This window comes from Phaseolus vulgaris, chromosome 8, assembly GCF_000499845.2.
Source record: "Phaseolus vulgaris cultivar G19833 chromosome 8, P. vulgaris v2.0, whole genome shotgun sequence".
In the NCBI taxonomy this organism is placed as follows: Eukaryota; Viridiplantae; Streptophyta; class Magnoliopsida; order Fabales; family Fabaceae; genus Phaseolus; species Phaseolus vulgaris.
The window spans coordinates 21,225,083-21,247,492 of NC_023752.2; the positions used below are offsets into that span (position 1 = coordinate 21,225,083).

General features: G+C 33.6%; 1 protein-coding gene across 1 annotated transcript; it reads right to left on the reverse strand.

Annotated features, from left to right (window-relative positions):
• Positions 1 to 279: 279 nt before the first annotated feature.
• LOC137824737 (uncharacterized) lies at positions 280 to 2,774 on the reverse strand. Its single transcript, XM_068630409.1, has 9 exons — positions 2,634 to 2,774; positions 2,500 to 2,520; positions 2,253 to 2,307; positions 2,089 to 2,185; positions 1,900 to 2,005; positions 949 to 1,062; positions 743 to 865; positions 509 to 586; positions 280 to 432 (listed from the first exon to the last, which is right to left on the reverse strand). Exons 1-9 carry the CDS (start codon positions 2,772 to 2,774, stop codon positions 280 to 282), a joined length of 888 nt encoding a protein of 295 aa, XP_068486510.1.
• Positions 2,775 to 22,410: the final 19,636 nt, after the last annotated feature.

Consider the following 22,410-nt stretch of genomic DNA (forward strand, 5'->3'; position numbering starts at 1 on the left):
CCATTATATGAATTACACAAAAATAAAGTCATTAAATAAATTAAAATGTACACATAAAATTGAAAAACAACAAAATTTAACGTCAAAATTAAGGATAAGGTCATTACGTACCTGAAACATAATGTCAACATATGAAAACAACAATATCACATAAAGAGATTTAAAAATATAATTGTACTAATACATCATAATATGTTCTACATAGGAATTAAAGGAAGTCTACAACACTATGAAATTATACTACTCCTTTTTCGATTTTGATATTCTTCCTTAATATCCTCAGTGGGATATCATCATCGAGTGTGTGCGCAGGTGAAGCAAAATATCTTGTAAGCCAGCAACCACTTCAGTAGCTAACACACTATCAATGCCTAAATCAACAGTTTCAGATTGCAAATCAACAACTTCATTGGAAAATTTATTAAATAAATCCTGAAATGATAAGAAAACATATTAGTAAGATTAAATTTTAGAATTTTTTTATAATAATACTTTAAATGAAATTTACTTGAGAAAGTGGTAAAAAGGAATCATCATGTTCAACGTCTTTAACATTACACAGTCTTTTCTTCTGAGAATGAAGTTCCTTCACAACATGAGATTTAAATTAAATTAAAATAAAACACTATAGATAAGAAATTTCAAGGTAAAATGAAAGTCATAATAGACTGAAATTAGGAAACATACCACATTCCACACGACCATCACAAAACCTTTGTATAATACTATCATTAATACACACTTTTTTGACACGGAATGATTGGTCAAATCTAAGAGATTGATCTTTAACACAACCAACTTTAAACAACACAACTTTGTCAATCAAAAGATCAAATTCTTTTGGTAGTACACCAGAATCAGCGTTCTAAATATTAAAAAAAATATAAATTAATATAATAAACTTTTCTTATATGTATAAATAAACATATGCACGTTTGAAAAATTTACCTTGTCATGACTTTCAAATAATTCCGCATAAGATTTATTGATCAATGTACTGGGATCCCTGTCAAATAGAATGAAAGTCGTGGAATCCGTTTCATCAATTACTCCCATCTTCAACTTATACGTGAAATATAAAATACAAAAAAAGTTTACAAATTCTACCTATAACTTAATGAATATAGTTAATAGTTAATAATTAACTAATACTTTATTAATTAAAATTAACAGAATAATAATTAATATTTTATATAATGATACAATAAGTAATAAATAATATGTAATTAAATAAACTCAGGCTAACACAAACATTAACTCTGATTGACTTTGATAACATGTTTGTTACACTTCTAAAAAAAAAAACATTTTAGAATCCGAGTAAACAGCTTTACCGCATAAGCAAGTCGTGTACCACCAATTGTCATTAGCTACAATATGTTTTATTGTAGCTAAACAACAAAAGTACTTTCCTGTAAAAAGAAAAAAAATTGATCTTAGATTATTAATAATCCATTTCAATAAACCTTTTAAAAAAATAACTAATACCTCTTTGCAATCGTTCAGGCCTTGAATAGTATTTATATGAATCAAGCTGAGGAATTCATCCTCAACATTCTGTTTTCCAGAATCACACAATTGACTGAGTCCCTAAGTAGGAGAATATGTACTTTCAATCATCCTACACATGTTAAAGTTGTGGTTACAAAGGGTCATACCTTTTTAAGTATCGAATAACATTGTATTAAACTAACCTTTTCTTGAGTTTAGTAGCGTCTTTATACTGTATGTTATATATTATTTTGGTACAGTCCAAGCAATTTTGTAGACAAACCTTGTCTACATTGAAATATAATGCATTGTTTATAACAAAAATCATGCAAATACAATAAATAAACATTAAAAAAATAAAAAATAAATTATAGTTTCTTCACTTCACATTCCCTGGAAAATCTTTACTTTAGCAAACTGCACACTGATGACAACATTTTGCAACTCTCCACTTGACATAAATGCATTGAGCTCATCAATATAGTTACCAAATAAAGTACACTCCATGCGGTAGCTGTTGTAAATTAAAATTACAGTTGTAAGAAAAAACATTGAAAAAACATTTTGGATTTGTTATAGTACAAAATATTAGCTTACCCATCAACTTCAATAGAAATCACATTTAACTTAGTTTCTGACCCTGATCTATTCAACTCTTTTTCCGTTCCCACACCAGTTAATATTCCAATAACATCTGTAAAAACATATTTGTTTAAACACATGTCCAAAGAAATCGGTTTAAGTAAAACAATATTACTTACCTACTAAATAGTCAATATCAAAACCAAGGGCCCTTAACACAAACATTAGGTTGTACTGAGATATTGTACATGAAACCAGATCATTAACAACACAGGTTACTTTGGTTCCAAGCTGAAATTTTATTTTGTACTGGTGACAGATAGTGCGATAAGATCCTGAAATAGTAGACACACTAAAGAAATTGAATGAATGAACTTTGTCCTAAAAAATATCATTTTGAAATTTATAAATAAGTGTTCTTCTAACATAAACATGAATTCTATCACCCTGAAAGATAGCAACAAGCATTAAGCATGATTAATAAAAACTACATTAAATTGTACTACAAAAAAAAAATGAAAGAAGATGATAAAGTATTTTACATCTCTGTCTTGTATCACCATTTCCATGGAGAATGGAAACTTTGTTTTCTTGAAATCAGAAACAAACCACAATCGTACAACCCTTGCTATCAAGATCCAATTTTCACTTTGTGGATTAACATCTTTGACACAATTTGTATTTTGTCTTAACACAGACATGGTAAAGGTCACATTTGAATAAAAGGAAAATGTAGAATGCAAAGGTCAATGTGAAACACAAACATACCGATACTGATATATATATATATATATATATGAAGTTGTACGAAATTACTTACCAAAATAACAAAAAATAATTTACAATTTCAAAATGAAATATATAGTAACAAAACAAAATAAGAGTTAAGAGTTTTTGTGAGAGAAAAAACAAACATTCTAATTTTCAAATGGAAAATAATTTGACCTAAGAATACACATAACTTTAGTTGAAATATGTCATAAGAGAAAAATAATCATAATCACAAACAACATAAAAAAACATTTGGACAGACACGTATGTATAAACAATATTGTAATATTATTAATTTTATCTTTTGGTTTTTATAATTAATATAATTATTATATATTTATTTTATTATGCATCTTTATTTATTATTATTTATAATTAAAAATTTATAACAACTAATAATTATTAATTATTAAAATAAATAACTTGAAAAATAAACTCAGTTTCAAATTTTTCAATGAATGACAAAAAAGAAATTAAGCATGTTAGGTTTTATACAAAAGAGACTAAACATATAAAAAATTGAAACTTTAAAAGGTGCAAACAATTTTGCTTTTAGACATGTTTCTACTTTCAGCATTGCGATCAATGAAAATGATGGTTTGACATTAAAAACATGAATAGGCAGGAAATATAATTGTTAGTTTGCATAAAGAAGACATTTGACTTCATAATTTTTGAAATTCCTAACATGATATGAAAACCGTACTTTGCAAAAAAATGGAAATTTTAGGTAGCTTTGTTTTGGAAATTTGCAAAAGAACCTTTTGTTTAGAAAAGAAAAATGAACCCTTGCTTTAAAATTTTTGAAATAATACACAGATTGCCACAATACACAGATGCAGATCATAGACAGAAAAAGGTGGAAACCCTAAAAGATTACAAATTTGAATGAGTCAAATAAGGTTTTAAAAGAGAGTTAAACAATAGAAAGGAAATGTCTTTCAGATGAACATTTTCAAATACGTTCAAAGGATAAAAACTCGAAACCATAACTACCAAAAAAAAGTAATCCATTAACGATTAAAAAAAAACCTATGAAGAAAACAACCATGTGTACAGAAGAACTAAAATATAAAAGAACGGAATTCATAACCGGGAAATCTGAACAACTTCATTGAACAATGCATTCTTACTCTGCGATGCGTACAAAAGATGGGAAAAATCTTACCTTGGTGCTTGATATACTGTATAATCAGTTTTAAAACATGAAAAATGAAGAAACAAACATATGAAAGTAGTGGTGACGTTCACAGATTACTGAAAACGTAAAGAAATCAAGAGGAGCAAAGGTGAGATAGAAAGCACAGAGATCAATATTAATGACTTAACAAAATCAGGTAATAAAAACAAAAGAACCAAATGCAAGACAACTGGTAGAAGTATAAAATCAGATACAACATTAGTGAAAGTACAAAGTGCCAAATCCGCAATTTTAAGAGCATGTGTTCGGTAAAAAAATCCGAAATATTTGAAAAAAATGCAAAATTTTTAAGATTTCTGTATAAAACATGAAAATCAAGATACAAACCTATGAAAGTAGCGGTGGCGTTGAAAGATTACCAAAGAACGCAAAGAAATAAAAAATAGAAAAACTTTGATACAAAGCGCAGAGAGCAACATTAATGACTTAAGCTAATAAGGTAATATAAACAAAACACCCAATACAACGCACGCAGGTAAAGGTCTAAAAACAGATTTAAATTTACTCAATCAGAGTGTCAGATACACAATTTTTAGAGAAAGTGTTTTGAACGAAATGGGATAACTGTGTAAAAATGAAAACTTTATCAGCAGATTCTGTGCAAACATGAAAATAAAGAAATAAACCTATCTATGACTTGAATACATCTAAAAATACAAACTTTATTAACACTTTCTCTAAAAAATGACTAAAGATGTAACCTTTACCAGCTTTTCGCGTCATAGTTAACCACGCAACTTTGATAAATTTTTTTTAAAAGAAATCATTTTTATTCAGTGAAACAACGTAACAAACACAGAATTAAGAATATCAAGAACAATGGAGCATTAAGGCTATATTAAGATGTTTTGAATTAAGCTCGGGTCTCAGGGTAAACTTCTTTAAGAGTAAGATAGGCGCAATTGGAGTAGATAGTTATGAAGTGAAAATGCATTCAGAAATACTTCATTGCAGCATAATGGAGATACCTTTCTCATACCTAGGTTTAACTATAGGTGGTAATCCATCTAGGTGCTCTTTTTGGGAGCCTGTGGTATCGAAGATAAGGAAGAAACTTTCTGTATGGAAGGGGAGGAACCTGTCATTCGCGAGAAGAGTGTGCCTTATAAAACCTGTCATCAACGCTATACCACTATTTTACCTATCCTTTTTTAAAGCACCAATTGGAGTGTGCAAGGAGATTAAAAAATTACAGAGAAAGTTCCTGTGGGGGTGGGGAACAAAAGGGAGAAAAATTGCTTGGACTAGTTGGGATAATATTTGTAAAGCGAAAGAGGAGGGAGATCTTGGTATTAGACGTATCGAGTTGTTCAATAAGGCACTCTTGGCAAAATGGCTATGGAGACTGGGTTCCACAGAATTTGGTCTTTGGAAGGAGGTATTAGAATCTAAGTATGGTTTGAGGTGGTTGTCAAACTCATATGTACCAAAACAAAAAAGGTTTACATATAGATGGTGGTTAGATTTATTCAAAGTTAGTATTTCAGACCAAGGAGTTAATTGGTTTAATCAGAATATGGTTTGGAAAGTTGGATCAACGGTGAAGGTCAAATTTTGGGAAGATGAATGGCTAACCATTGGTCAAATCAGAGTAAGATATGAAAGAATATACAATAACTCTAAGCTTAAAGAAAAACCTATTGATAATTTTGGTAGTTGGAACGCAGCTGGGTGGGAATGGAATTTCAGTTGGAGAAGAGATTGGTTTGAATGAGAAAAAACTATGGTAGAGGAGTTCATGTCAATAATATCACAGGTGTCACTATAACCTGATAAAGAGGATTCAAGGACATGGAACGATCCTCCATCCTATACTTTCTCGGTAAAATCGGCTTATAATAAGTTAGCTAACCACGAGTTTGGGGGGGGGGGGGTTCAATGTTTGGTTCTATTTGGAATTTAAAGGTTATGCCCTCAGCCATGTTTTATGTGTGGAGGGTCTTCTCGAATAGGATAGCGACAAAACAGAACCTGCACAAAAGGGGAGTGTCATTAGGAGATACTTTATGCGTATTATGTGGAAGCGAAGAGGAGACAACTGCACACATCCTCCTTTCATGTAGGGAATCAAGAAAAGTTTGGAACATGTGCTTTAGTTGGTTGAGAATTAGTTCTGTGAACCACAATGAATTGATTTATCATTTTGAACAATTATCTTGGATGTGCTCTAACAAAGAAGGCAATAGGTTATGGAAAAGCCTTTGGGTCTCAATAGTATGGAGTATATGGAAGCATAGAAACAGGGTTATCTTTAACCAAGCAGAGATAGACGCAAAGGAGATTTTTACCATGGCACAAGTACAATCATGGGTATGGATGAAACACAAAGAAAAGAAAGTAATCTTTTCCTTCACTGATTGGATCTTATCACCATTAACCTGTGTTAACATGGTAACTAGGTAAGGGAATAAATGTGTTTTTATTTTTTCTTATGTTGATGCATGTATATTACAGGAGCCATCTTAACCCTCTTTATATTCTGCATGATTGGTTGGATGTTGTAATAAATATGGTATAATTTTTTCAAGAGCAAGGTAATGGGTTCGTATTGCTTCTTTGAGCTAGTTTGAGAGGTGGGAAAGGTTGTGTTATTGGTGCAGGTACAACTGAAGGGGAGCAGCGTGTTAATATTATAAAAAGAAGAATGAAGTGTGAAAAGATGGTGGAACGAAGATGCTTTTATTCGACGAAGGTGGAGAAGTAAACATGCTCAAAATCCTTAAGGAGCTAGATAAAACCAAGGCAATTCTTGGTGGTCTCACGTATGGCACCTTTGCTGCTAGTGTTGGTGTTGGTCAAATAGGTGTATGATAGGTTTTGGTTATTTATGGAAATCTTGGATAATGTAGTCCATTGTACATAGCATGTCTTGTTGGAGTAAGTAAGAGCTTGAGCATATAGTAAATTCTCTTTGGCTTTTGATAAGCAAGCTATAAACTACTGGGGTGTGATAGTTTTTGGGATTCTGTTTTAGTGTTTAGCTATTTCGCTGTCATGCTTGATTTTGTTTAGAAGCATTGTAAGGGGTTTTAAACAGGGTTTTTACATGATGCTGTAATAGGTTTGGTTTTTACAAGTATCTTAGCCCAGCTTGGGTGGGTTTGTATAAAGGTTGGGACATCCCTAAAGTGTCCCATTTAATTTAATTTCTTTAATTCTTTATCAAAATAAAAATAAAAATAAAAATAAAAAACAATGGAGGAAAGAAAATGTAAAAGAGAGGAAAAGAATCAATAAAAAGATGAAAAGCAAGAAACTATTGCAGAAGCTGAAAAATGGCACTGAATTGGCAAACTAATGCTATATTTCCTACTTTCAGGAAAGTTCTTTAATCAAATCAAAATTTAATATAATTTTATTATTATTCTTATTTTACATTAAATAACATTAGAATCTTTTACATTTCAAATATTATAAAGTAGCATATTGAGATAAAAATAAAAAATAATATTTCATAATAATATTTAACATAAAATTACATAATTTTATAATATTAATATAAAATAAATAATATTAACATGATTAAAAGTAAAATTAAATACATTAAATTAAATGAATAAAAATGTATGATCTTTTGAAAAAGTTAATTTTCAGTGAACACCACATTAAATTACACCACCACATTTCTCATCAAATGTAAAAAATAATATTAATATGAAATAATACTCATAAAAAAGTACAAAGTTATAGACTGTAGTAAAGATACATGCATCAGAAGTTCTCTGAAAAACCAAATCCAAATGGATACATTATAAAATATTAATAATATAACATAATAAACATTGGTAAATTTTGAGAAAACAGAAAAAGGAATAATTTTTATGAAGTTTATGTACTGGTAATTGTTTTACCGCAAACCACTTTTGTTTATGCCAACACATTCTAGATTTACCCATCTTTTTAAAGATATACTGCGTATTTTTTCACAATCAAGCGGTATATTTAGGTGTGATATCTATGTTATAATTAAAATTGACAATATTTAAACTTTATTCGGTGCATATTTCTATATTACAAATCATTTTAAATTTATATATTGCTAAAATGCTTATATTAAATAAATTTCAAAATTAAAAAACAAAATTCAAACACAGAAGATGTAATGAAACATAACTGGTAATATTAAAATAGATATAACATTGTCGTTGGCAATTAAATATTTGCAAAATTAAATTAAAAAAAAAATTCTTGACTTTTCAAAGCATTGCTAACAACCTCATATGAACAGGGGTTACTCCTTTATTAGCTTCAAATATCAATTTATCATCTTCAAGTGCATGAATCTAACAAAATTGCCTCCATCCAGAATCAAATTTAACTGAAGCTTTCGGTGGTGGCCTTAGCAGAATTTTGCACTTTACTTCACTCTTATGTTCATGAAGGACAATATACTCTAACCTGCTTTCTGGAAAGTAATTGGCAAAAGCAAGAGGAACATCCTAAAAGTAAATAGAGACGTGTATCAACATTAATTAAGTAACATAAAGTAAAAAAAAAAGAACTTATGCAAAAAAAAATACCAGAAAACTGGAATCACACTGACAGTGTGATAGTACTATAATGAAATGATCATAAAAGCCCTAAATGAGAGGGCCACGAATTTGAAGACGATCATAAAATTTATCAATAGATAAGTCGGTAGAATCTACCTTAAACAAAGTAAACTTAAAAATGTTATTTTCAACATAATCAAAATATAAAACGTGATCGCTAGAAAGACCATAAAACTCACGTATTTCACTCCATCCTCCATTAAGCATTGGATAGGACAAATCCATAATATATTTAACAACTTGTCTTTGACCTTCGTTATCCACCAAAAATCAATTTTCTTCGAGTTTCGAGGCCCACTCAATGGCAAAAGCCCGATCAACAAAAGCATGATCCTTTTCAAAACAAAACCCATGTTACATCTTCGTAAATAATAATCTGAAATAAAATAAAAAATAAAAGATTACATACCTTGTTTAATAGGTGCATTGTATGGAACTTTTCCTTAAATTCCATTCTCAAAAATTCATCCAAATCTGATATGTGTGGTACTATAACAGAGAGTGGGACTATAACACAGAGAACAATAAAGTCTCATAAAACAATATAAAACAATGACTAAATAGTGAAAAAGAGTGGGAAAAAATACCATAAAATACATGAAATGAAAAAAATATCAGCTTGAAAGATATCATTTATGTGTTGCGAAAAAATAGAACAAACTGAGAAGCAACATTACCAAGATTAGCGGAGCAAAGAAACATTAAAAGAAAACAACTTTGATAAGAACAATGGAGCAAATAAACCATAAAAGAGATGAAAAGCAAGAAACTTTGATAAGAAAACCTAAAAGAAATATTTTTTATGCTGTCAAACAACGTAAGAAACACAAAAGCAAAAATGTCAAGAACAATGGAGCAAAGAAACGGTAAAAGAGATGAAAAGAATCAGTGGAAACATGAAAAACACGAAACTTTGATAAGAAAAAGAAAAAAAAATATCATTTTTATGTTGCGAAAATACATAACAAACAGAGAAGCAAAAATATCAAGATTAGTTGAGCAAAGAAACCGCAAATGAGATGAGAGAATCGGTAGAGACATTAAAAGCAAACAACTTTGATAAAAAAATCCATAAAAAATCATTTTTATGCTGCGAAACAACGTAACAAACAAACATAGAAGCAACAATGTGAAGAACAAAGAAGCAAAGAAACAATAAAAGAGATGAAAAGAATCAACAGAAACATGAAAAGCACGAAACTTTGATAAGAAAAACAAAAAAAAATATCATTTTTATGTTGCGAAAATACATAACAAACAGAGAAGCAAAAACATCAAGATTAGTGGAGCAAAGAAACCGTAAATGAGATGAAGAGAATCAACAGAAACATTAAAAGCAAGCAATTTTGATAAGAAACCCAAAAATTTTTTTTTTTTATGTTGTGAAACGTAACAAACAAACACAGAAGCAACAATCACCTAAAGAAGGCCAAACTGAAATGAAGAAGGCCGAAATGAAGAAGTATACAACAAACCCAGAGAAGAAGAAATCCAAGAAATGAATGAGAGAAACCAAAAGGTAATGAAAAAGAAAGAGAAACCGGGAAGTAGAGAAATAGGAGAGAGAGAAACGCTGAAAGTATATAAAGAACGAGAGTATTTAAAGAAATGAGTTTTTTCACACGTGTAAGTTCTACAACGTGCCACTTGTCACTCCCAGAATGAGTTTGAAATTTTTATTTTAAGTTAAAATTTGAAATCTTTTCTTTTTGGATTTTTTTATAACTTAATGTCTTCTATTTATATTATAGATTGATACAATGCATTTTCATTTCCTCCATCATATCTATTTCATTTCCCCCCATAAGATTTCATTTCCCACACTTACTCATAATTTTTCAAAATCCTTTAAAACCCTATCCCCACACATTGTATAGAGGGCATAACTCCACCACCGTTGCATGAGGCTGGTTCCGATCATAAAACAACGCAATTCACCCTTCAAAATACTCCACAAAGCTCCTGTTGTTGGCAACAATAAAAATCCACTCAAATTGCCCGCTTTCAATTCATTGATTTTGAAGTAGGTGAAATCTGAATCGGGCCTTCTCCAGTGTTTTATGATGGGTGATGGCGATGAACGATGTTGAGGACGACGTCGACGATGTGGCGAGATGCTTCTGCTTGTTGAAAGGGACATCGAGCTTGTCGAACTAGCGGAGGAGTTCGGGATCGGTGTCATCGAAGGACTATAGAGAGGGTTTTTGTTGGGTATGAAGCCATGACCAATTGGGTTGGGCTGACTAGACACGATGTTAGTGAGTGAGTTTAATCATTGTGTCCCCTTTATAATTTCTATTTAAAGAGATCATTGTACTTGTAATTAGGGTGCAACAGGACAGAATGAAAACCTAATAGTTGTCCGTGTGGATGTAGGTTGCAGTTGGCGGCTAAACCACGTTAAATCCTGTGTTGTTTATTTTCTGCAGTTGATTCGTGATTATATGTGTTGCTTCCGTGTGCGTTTTTTCCCATCAAGTGGCATCAGAGCATGGTTCGTTTACACACTAGAGATCCAATCAAGAGAAATTAATCGACTCGAGATGTGAAAATTACGACTGCAGTAGCGTCCCAAAGCTAGGGTTTAGTAGAGGAGGCAGCAACAACGTCCCAAAGCTAGGGTTTCACAGAGGCGGCAATAGTGTTCCAAAACTAGGGTTTCGTAGGGGATGCAGCGGCATCCCAAAGCTAGGGTTTCACGGCGGTCCATGATTCTCGACAACCCAGACCTACGGCTTGCGACAGGCACGCACAGTAGGCGGTGCGATGTGTAGTGGTGTGGGTTGCGATAGAAGTGGTGGCGGCTCGCGACGTTGTGCAGGTGGCTTGCTCGGAGTAGGGTCTTTTCCAAGCAGTGCGACGACAAATCGTGTTTCGCGATGAACAGGTGCAGGTGCTTACGATGAAAGAGACGACACATAAGTGCAGTGCGATGGCAGTGACAGAAGACGCAGGGTGGCACGTGCATTTTTCTGCTGGTGCAGCAGTGATGGTACGGTGCTAGGCGTGAGGTGTGGCTGTTTTTCTCTGCGGCACGAAGTTATGACAGTTTAGTTACTGAACACATCAATATGCGATCTTATCCAGACTTACGTCATTGGGTATTAAGTTCGGTGATGAAGTTCAAGCTTTACTATTGCTATTGTTTTTGCCTGACAGTTGGTCCAGAACGATTACCGCAGTTACTAGTTCAGCGGGATCCGATGGATTCACTTTTGATAAGATTCGTGATCTCATTCTTGGCGAGGATGTCTGAAGAAGGAGTTCTGGGAATTATCCAGTGAATCGCTATATGTCATCAAAGGTAAGAAAAATATCAAAGATAGTGAAAGCAAGAACAAAATAAGGGGTTAGTCAAAGACTCGGAATTGCTCAAGTGTAACATTTTGGAACTACAAAGAGGTGGGGCATTTCAGGAATCAATGCCCAAATGATAAACAAGTCAACATTGCAGAAGACTTCGCGGACGAGGACCTTTTAGTTGGTTGCGCGGATAACAGTTTGGATTGCTAGGTCATGGATTCTGGTGCTTCATTTCATGCTACCCAGAACTGTGAAGCATTGCAGAATCTAGTTATTGGAGACTTTGGAAAGGTAAGACTAGCAGGCAACAAAACTCTTGATGTTACGGGCATGGGTTACATAGTGTTGAAGAATTCAGTTGGTTTTTGGACTTTGAAGGATGTCAGAGTTGTTCCAAGATTGACGAAAAGTTTGATTTCTGTTAGGCAGTTGGATGAACAGGGACATGAAGTAAAGTTCGGAAATCAAGAGTGGAAGGTCGTTAAGGGAAATCTTGTCATGGCCTGCGGAAGAAAGAGAGGTTCATTGTATATGATCGGATTACCGTGTTTGAGGGAGTGACCATCCTAGTTCAGAAGATTGTTAGAATGGATGGTTTTAAACTAGATGGGGGGTGAATTGTTTAAAGAGGGTTTTCGCAAACTTTTAAGTCAAGAAAACCTTGATTAAGAAATCAGTTTTTCAAAACATAAAGCAAAAGTCACAACACTAGTAAAAACAATCGGTTGTTTATACCAGTTAACAAATATCAAAACTGAATTTAAAGAGTTAGGGATAGAGAGAATGAACACAGATGTTTATACTGGTTCACTCCAAATCTAGAGCTACATCCAGTCTTCTCAGAAACACTCTAAGGAAATCCACTAAGCAACCACACCTTGATCACTTACACCACAACCAAGAAAGTGACCTTGAACACCTCAAGACACACACTCTTCTTGGCCAACACACCAAAACTAAGATTGTTGATCTTGATCCCCTCAAGAACACTCAACCAATCTTAGCAAACACAGAAACAAAACTTGTTCAACAGAGTACAAGGAACACTTGTTACAAAAGATAATCTGAAATCAATACAAGCAGAATCCTATTCCATACACTTTGATCAATCACAAACTCTAAGCAATCTCAGCTCTTTGAAAAACTCAAAAACTCTAAAAATCTTGTAAAAGAAAGATTGTTACTCAAAATTGTTTTTCTGAATTTATTCAAAGATGTTGTTTGTTTTCAAAACTTAACAAACTCTTAAATTTCATTAAAAGATTGGTCAAAGCATTTAATGACTGGAGCGTAAGCAGTTAAATCATTTAAAGCTCAGTCAAAGATAAAACAGTTTTTCTGTTATGGTCCCAAAACAAACAATCGGTTGTTTCCTCGAATCAATCGGTTGTTTTGGTTTTAATAGCTCAACCATTTGAAAAACAGTTTTCAATCTTTTCTAAAAACATCTAAGTATAAACAATCGGTTGTTTCGACAAAACAATCGGTTGTTTTAACTTAGTTTGAAAAACATTTTTCTTTCAAAAAGATTGAGAATGTTTATGCTTTGGATTCAATCAAAGAGGTGGATTACATACACAATCTACCCCAGATCCTAACTAAAACAGCACAGCAACAGCAAGCTCAGTAAAGGCTTCAACATCCTTCAAAGGGTTTGGATTCTTCAAAGCTTGAACACCACTTGGTTCAATAATCTCCCCTTATTTGATGAAGACAAATCCCTGATGGTTGTGTTGTACCTGATTGAATCTGAAGCAGTGCCTGCAAGATACAATTTTAAGCAAATCATAGAACTTATGATATTTGGTGAGAACAAAAACAAATACAGAAATCTAGAGCATAAAATCAGAGTAAACAACATTAAAAAAAGCAAACTATTTTTGCAGAAAAACATAAATCTCCCCCTATTTGTCTTCACAAATAGACAAAAAGAAGAGATAAAACAAGATAATTGTTTTGATTACATCACAATTAAAGCAGTAATAGCAGAAAGAAAGAAAAATTGAAATACAGATATAACCACCAAAACCAATCGGTTGTTTTGATACATCAACCGGTTGTTTTTCGTCATTCATCATCATCAGCAAACTGAAGATCAAAGATTTGGTTCTGGACAGCTTCGATTTATTCATCTAGAGTCATGAAGTGTGCATCCATGCTGTCAAACCTGTTGTCAATCCTCTGGAAATTACTAACACAGAGATCATGAAGGTTTCTTTGATTTTCAGCAAAGCTATCAAGCCTATTCACCATGAGTCTCTCAAAAGGAGACATGGTTTGCATCCTTTCTTCTTGATTTCCAGCATTAGCACTAGGTCCATCATCTTGATAATCTTCAGGTGGATCTTCATGTTGAACATCCATATCAGCAGGTTCATCTTGTTCAATATCAGCAGCAGCACTAGATGAGGCACCAAGATCACCATCTTTACTAATCCACTTGCCACCTACTTTGGTAAAACCCATTTTGCTGAGTGATCCACTGTTCAACTCTTGAGTTGACTTGACCAACTCAGATGTTTCATCTTCAATGTTCACTTCAAAATAGAGTAGAAATTTAGATACCAAAACAACATATGGATAGTGATAGTCACTTAACCTCATAGCCTTTTGCATGTGCTCTTTGATGATGTGGATCCAATTGATTTTGATCTTTTTCATGATGCAGAAGATATACACCAGATCTTCCTTAGTAATAACTGAAGGATTGCTCCCCCTTGGAGTTAGAGTCCAAGTCACAATGAGGGCTACCAATCTTTCATCAAGCTTTAGACCTCCAACCGAGCATGTTCTAACTTTAGCATGTTGATTCTTCAAGCAACTTTTGTAGTATTGGATTTTGTTGAAATCCTCCACTACTCCAAGGTTTCCCTTGTTGATTCTAAGACCAGAGAACTTGAGACCAGTAACAGCAGCCCATACCTCATGAGTTATCTCCATTTCTACACCTTTCACATGAGAAACTAGATTGTTTCCCTCAAACTTTAGATTTGTGTAGAACACCCTTACCAAATCTGGATAAATGTTTCCTTTCATCTTCATGAACTTTCTGAGTGATTGATCTTTGAGCAACCTCCTTACATTATCAAGCTTTTGACTTTTCAACCAATCAAAGCACACAACCTTGGGGTTGTTTATCTTTTTGATACTTGTTTCATACATATACCCCTCAATAAGATCATTGTCTCCAGAGAACCAGCCTTCTAGCCTTCCTCCAGACCTTACACCTTTGGTTTTGACTATCTTTGAGGTGGGAGGAGTTGATTCCATGATGGCAGAGAAGAAAACAGAGAAAAACTCACTTCACAGATTTTGCAAGAGATGTTGCAAGAGATGTTGCAATTGGTTGTTCTTGAGGAAGAGATCAGCTGCAATAGTTTTTATAGCAGTAAAATAATCAAATAACAGTCAATGATATGAGTGGGTACCAGATTTTCAGAGAGAGAGAGGACTTGACCCTGCCCTGCACAGAAAACGTCAGAAAAAGCTGAAAATCACATGGTCCTCACATGTGATCTTTGACTAGTCATTAAGGCTCTTGAATTTCCAAGATTTTGGAATATATTCCTTTATGACAGTTGTAACTTCTCTCTGAATGTGATCAACTTTCAATCAAAGGTTCTTTGACCAAGATTCTCTCTTTGAATTGATCTGCAACGGATAGAAATTCAAAATAGCAATTAAATTGATTTCTTCACAGTGCTGTTAGACTCAAAACAATCGGTTGTTTTTCTGCAGCAATTAAAATTGACTTTGAATTTTAATCATGAGCAGAAAGAGTTCAAAGCAAATGACATTAATAATTTTAAAGAAGATTTTTAATCATGAGAAAGAACTTTAAAACAACAATTAAAAACAGAGAAAAGAAAGTCTTATCCTTATGTTATTTCTTCAATGAGCCATGTGCTTTATGATCAAGAAGCCTCTTCTCACTTTTAAGGGCTTTTGAACAGATGCAGAGCATTGATTCAGCTTCAATGATGGTCTTTTTCTTCCCAGAACTTGATCACATGACTTAGTCCTTCACAATTCATTAGAATTCCTGTACAAGCATGAGTTCAAGCAACAAGAATTGGTCCCTTCACAAATGTGGGTCCAATTGATTTCTTTTTCTCATTTGAAACCTCACATCCTTTCGGAATCCATTTCATGTAGCCTCTAGGAACATATAATTTTCTTATTTTGCAGAATCTAACTGAATGACCCTTTTTCATGCAATAAAAGCATGTAACAACCGGTTGTTTCGATTTAATAATCGGTTGTTTTACTGGCTTTCTTAAATTTTTTTTTGAAAACTTATCTTGTTGATTATGTGGATTGAAACCTAAACCAGCCTTTCCAAAAGCACAACTTTGAGATGCCAAGACAATCTCAAAGTTAGATTTCCCCTTTGAAAGCTTGTCCACGGTTTCAACAAGATAATGAACCTTTTTTATCAAGATTTTCACAATTTTTGCAAATGAGAGTGTCACACTTGCAAGAAGCATTTTTGAAATGATTTTCCAGATTTTTGAAATCATTTTTAGATTTTTCAATCTCATCTTCAAGTGATTTCAATTGGTTGTTTGAAAGAACCAATCGATTAGCTTCATCATGAGTTTCTTGAAAAGCTTCAAGCAACTCACTGTAATTTTGTTCATTTAAAGAAGCACATGAATTAACCTCACTTGAGCTGCAAGATTCATCATCATTTTCAGCAATCAAGCAGATATTTGCTTTCTCCTCTTCACTTGATGAAGAGCTTGATGATGATACTGTTGAACCAAGTGGTGTTCTAGCTTCCTTTGAAGGATGTTGAAGCCTTGCTTTGCTTGCTGTTGCTGTTGCTGTGCTGGTTTAGTTTAGTTCTGGGGTAGTTTGAGTGTTGTAATCAACCCCTTGATCGAATCTAAAACATAGGCATTCTCAATCTTTGTGAAAGTAAAATGTTTTTCAAACTAAGTTAAAACAACCGATTGTTTTTACTTAAATGTTTTAAGAAAAGATTGAAAATTATTTTTCAAATGGTTGAGCTGTTAAAGCCAAAACAACCGATTGTTTGTTTTGGGACCATAACATAAAAACTGTTTTATCTTTGACTGAGCTTTAAATGATTTAACTGCTTACGCTCCAATCATTAAATGCTTTGACCAATCTTTTAATGCAATTTAAGAGTTTGTTAAGATTTGATAACAAACAACATCTTTGAATAAATTCAGAAAAAAGATTTGAGTAACAATCTTTAACAAGATTTTGAAAAGAGTTTTTGAGTTTTTCAAAGAGCTGAGATTGCTTAGAGTTTGTGATTGATCAAAGTGTGTGGAATAGGATTCTGCTTGTATTGATTTCAGATTATCTTCTGTAACAAGTGTAATCCTTGTACTCTGCTGAACAAGTTTCGTTTCTGTGTTTGCTGAGATTGGCTATGTGTTCTTGAGGGGATCAAGATCAACAATCTTAGTATTGGTGTGTTGGCCAAGAAGAGTGTGTGTGTCTTGAGGTGTTCAAGGTCACTTTCTTGGTTGTGGTGTAAGTGATCAAGTTGTGATTGCTTAGTGGATTTCCTCAGAGGGTTTCTGAGAAGACTGGATTTAGCTCTGGATTTGAAGTGAACCAGTATAAACATCTGTGTGCATTCTCTCTATCCCTAACTCTTTAAATTCAATTTTGATATTTGTTAATTGGTATAAAGAACTGATTGTTTCGGTAAAACAACCGATTGTTTTTACTAGTGTTGTGACTTTTGCTTTATGTTTTGAAAAAGTGATTTCTTAATCAAGGTTTTCTTGAAGTAATTTCATTCAAGGCTGAAAAGTATGCGAAAACTCTCTTTAAACAATTCACCCCCCCTCTAGTTTAAAGCCATATATTCTAACAATTGGCATCAAGAGCTTGATTCTTGAAAGTTATTCAAGTTGATCCAAAAATCTTTTTTCTATGGCTGGAAAACTATCTTTTGAGGAAGGTGCTTCAATCTACAAACCACCTTTATTCTGTGGATTGAATTACAAATATTGGGAATCAAGAATGAATATCTTCATGGAATCTATTTATCAAGGAATTTGGAATTCAATTGAGAATGGTCCTTACATTCCAAAGTTTAAAAAGAATGGTTCTTTCATTGCAAAACCTTGGTCTCAATGGACCAATGATGAATGTAAGATGGCCTAGCTTGATTGTACTACTCAAAACATAATAGCTTCTGCACTAGATACTAATGAGTTTTTCAGGATATCAAAATGCAAAACTGCTAAGGATATGTGGGACACACTCAAGGCTGCTCATGGTCACAATGAACCAAAGGAGGCAATGACAAAGAGTCAAGCAAGAAGGAAAAGAAGGCAAAATAAGAAAAGCCTCAACCTTTACTTCATGGCCAGAAAGGAGGATGACTCAAGTAGTGTATGTTCCTCAAACTCTGAAAATTATGGTCAATTGCTTCAAGCCTTTCAAGAAACACATGAAGAAGCCAACCGATTGGTTCTCTTGAACAATCGGTTAAAAGAAAAGAACAACTAGCTTGAAAACAGAGTAAAGACACTGGAAGAGGAATTAGAAAATTCAAAAACAGATTTTGAAAATCTTGAAATCATTTACAAAAACTCCTCGTGCAAGTGTGATACTCTAGTTTGTGAAAATTGCGAAAATCTTGAAAAGAAGGTCCACTATCTTGTTAAAACTGTGGATAAGCTTTCTAAAGGCCAATCCAACTTTGAGAGTGTTCTAGCATCTCAAAACTGTGTTTTTGGAAAAGCTAGATTGAGTTTTAATCCACAAAACAAACAAGATAGATTTTCAAAATCATTTTCGAAAATGCCAGAAAAACAATCGATTGGACCATCGAAACAATTGATTGTTACATGCTTCTATTGCATGAAAAGAGGCCATTCTATGAGGTTCTGTAAAATAAGAAAATATGTTGTTCCTAAAGGTCTTATGAAGTGGATTCCTAAGGGTAATAAAGCTTTAATTGATGAGTGTAAACCAAATGGACCCACATTCATAAGGGGACCAAATCTTTGTACTTGAAAATCTTTTTTTGTAGGAAATCTTGGAGGAGAGCAAGCAATTGTGGTACTTGGATAGTGGATGCTCCAAGCACATGACATGGGACAAATCAAAGTTCCTGAGTATCTCCTTTAAGCAAGAGGGTCATGTCACCAATGGAGACAACAACAAAGAAAGGAAAACTTGGGAAAGTTTGATGAGAAAGCGGACCTTGGTATCTTCATAGGGTATTCACTCACAAGTCATGCATATAGAGTCTACAACAAGAGGTTGATGATTGTAGAAGAATCAGTTCACATTGTCTTTGATGAGGTAGATCGTAGAATCAATCAAATTCCAAAGACCAGTGTTGAAGAAGATGAACAGAGCATCTGTTTGGAGAAGCTGGAAATCTGTGCAGAAAAACAACCGGTTGATTCGCAGAAACAACCGATTGAAATTCTGCAACAGAGTGAGCTGCCCAAGGAGTGGATTATTCCTAGAGATCTGTCAGTGGATAACATCATAGGGTAGATAAAGGAAGGTGTCTCCACACGTAGCTCCATCTCAAACTTCTGCAGGCACACAACTTTTGTCTCTCAAATTGAACAAAAGTGAATTGAGGAAGCTTTCAAGGATGAGAAGTGGGTTGAAGCTATGCATGAAGAGTTGAATCAGTTTGTAAGGAATGAGGTTAATCAAACAAAGGATGGGATCTTCTTATGTCAATCAAAGTATTGCAAGGAGATTCTCAAAAAATTTGAAATGGAGAGTTGCAAAGAAGCAAACACTCCAATGCCATCAAGCTGTTACATGGATGCAGATGCTTCTGGAAAAGGTGTAGATAAAACAAAATATAGAGGATTGATTGGATCATTGCTTTATCTAACAACTAGTAGGCCGGACATCATGTTTGCGATGTGTCTATGTGCAAGATATCAAGCAAATCCTAAAGAGTCACACTTAAAAGCTGCAAAAAAGAATTCTGAAATATCTCAAAGGAACATCATCTGTTGGATTATGGTATCCTTCTCATTCTCCAATTCATTTAATTAGTTATTCAGATTCTGACTTTGCAGGTCGCAAGCTAGATAAAAAGAGCACAAGTGGCATAGCAAGAAGCAAGCATGTGTTGCTCTCTCTACTACTGAGGCTGAATACATTGTTGCTGGAAGCTGTTGTGCATAGATTCTGTGGCTCAAACAACAACTTGCAGACTTTGGATTACAAATCAGCAAGGTTCCTTTGGTGTGTGATAACACAAGTGCCATCAATCTTACCAAAAATTAGATTCAACACTCAAGGACCAAACATATTGAGATAAGGCATCATTTCATTAAGGATCATGTAAACAATGCGAACTGTGAAGTGAAGTTTGTGGAGACCAAACTACAGTTAGCTGACATCTTCACAAAACCTTTACCAAAAGAAAGGTTTTTCTTCTTAAGAAATGAGTTAGGTATCCTTGATCTTAATAATCTCTCCTAAATCTGTTTTGATACATGCTAAAGTCTATTTGTAAAGACAAATAGGGGGAGAATTAATTGGTTATTGTATATCTTTATCTGATACTGTATAATCTGTTCAAATCTCTGATATAAAAGTGTTTTCTGCTGTTGCTGATAAAAACAACCGATTGTTCCGTGTAAACAACCGATTGTTTATCATGTTTTATGCTTTGAATATATAAAAATCTAACCTGCTGCTGTAAGAAGCATTGGATAGTATAAATGCTATTTTTGCAGGTACTGCTTCAGATTAAATCAGATCAAACACAAGCACTAGGGATTTGTCTTCATCAAATAGGGGGAGATTGTTGAACCAAGTGGTGTTCTAGCTTTGAAGAATCCAAACCCTTTGAAGGATGTTGAAGCCTTGGCTGTGCTTGCTGTTGTTGTTGCTGTGCTGGTTTAGTTTAGTTCTAGGGTAGTTTGAGTGTTGTAATCCACCCCTTGATCGAATCTAAAACATAGGCATTCTGAATCTCTGTGAAAGTAAAATGTTTTTCAAACTAAGTTAAAACAACCGATTGTTTTGTGGAAATAACCGATTGTTTATACTTAAATGTTTTAAGAAAAGATTGAAAATTGTTTTTCAAATTGTTGAGCTGTTAAAGCCAAAACAACCGATTGATTCGAGGAAACAACCGATTGTTTGTTTTGGGACCATAACAGAAAAACTGTTTTATCTTTGACTGAGCTTTAAATGATTTAACTGCTTACGCTCCAGTCATTAAATGCTTTGACCAATCTTTTAATGCAATTTAAGAGTTTGTTAAGATTTGATAACAAACAACATCTTTGAATAAATTCAGAAAAACAGATTTGAGTAACAATCTTTAACAAGATTTTGAAAAGAGTTTTTGAGTTTTTCAAAGAGCTGAGATTGCTTAGAGTTTGTGATTGATCAAAGTGTGTGGAATAGGATTCTGCTTGTATTGATTTCAGATTATCTTCTGTAACAAGTGTAATCCTTGTACTCTGCTGAACAAGTTTCGTTTCTGTGTTTGCTGAGATTGGCTGTGTGTTCTTGAGGGGATCAAGATCAACAATCTTAGTGTTGGTGTGTTGGCCAAGAAGAGTGTGTGTCTTGAGGTGTTCAAGGTCACTTTCTTGGTTGTGGTGTAAGTGATCAAGTTGTGATTGCTTAGTGGATTTCCTTAGAGTGTTTCTGAGAAGACTGGATGTAGCTCTAGATTTGGATTGAACCAGTATAAACATCTGTGTTCATTCTCTCTATCCCTAACTCTTTAAATTCAGTTTTGATATTTGTTAACTGGTATAAACAACCGATTGTTTCGGTAAAACAACTGATTGTTTTTACTAGTGTTGTGACTTTTGCTTTATGTTTTGAAAAACTGATTTCTTAATCAAGGTTTTCTTGATGTAATTTCATTCAAGGTTGAAAAGTATGCGAAAACTCTCTTTAAACAATTCACCCCCTTCTAGTTTAAACTTTCTTTTAAGGCTATGCTCCTTGTGTGCTTATCTTCGCTTTCTTAAAACATTGAGTCTATTCATCTCTAACTCATGTTCCCTAAGCTTTCCAAACAAAGAAGTCATACTGAATGATGTTAGATCTTTAGATTCGGAAATAGCAGTTAGCTTTGGTTGTCATGCTCTATCAAGACATTTCAAGATCTTTATGTTCAGCTCTTCCTTTACAAAGGTCTTGTCAAGGCTCATGAGATGATTTATGATGTGATTGAATCTTTTCTGCACCTCAGCAATTGTTTCACCTTTAAGCATTCTGAACATCTCATACTCTTGGATTAGAGTATGCTTCCTAACTCTCTTCACCTCATTTGTCCCTTCATGAGTGACTTCCAAGGTGTCCCACATTTCTTTTGATGATTTGCATTGAGAGACCCTAAAAAACTCATCAGAATTTAAAGCAGAGGTTATTATATTTTTGGCAATGCAATCGAATTTTGCCTTTTTGCTTTCTGAATCAGTCCATTGAGACCATGGCTTTTCAATGACAGATCCATCTTTTTCAAACTTTGGGACAAAAGGACCATTTTCAATTGCATCCCAAATTCCT

What these genes read in the sequence shown, in the direction of transcription:
- LOC137824737 (XM_068630409.1), bottom strand. Translation starts at nt 2,774, where the DNA reads ATGTCTGTGTTAAGACAAAATACAAATTGTGTCAAAGATGTTAATCCA. An exon ending in ATTTCTATTGAAGTTGATGG is followed by an intron (nt 2,006 to 2,088) that starts GTAAGCTAATAT and finishes AATTTACAACAG; the next exon opens with CTACCGCATGGAGTGTACTT. An exon ending in AATCATTCCGTGTCAAAAAA is followed by an intron (nt 587 to 742) that starts GTGTGTATTAAT and finishes CATGTTGTGAAG; the next exon opens with GAACTTCATTCTCAGAAGAA.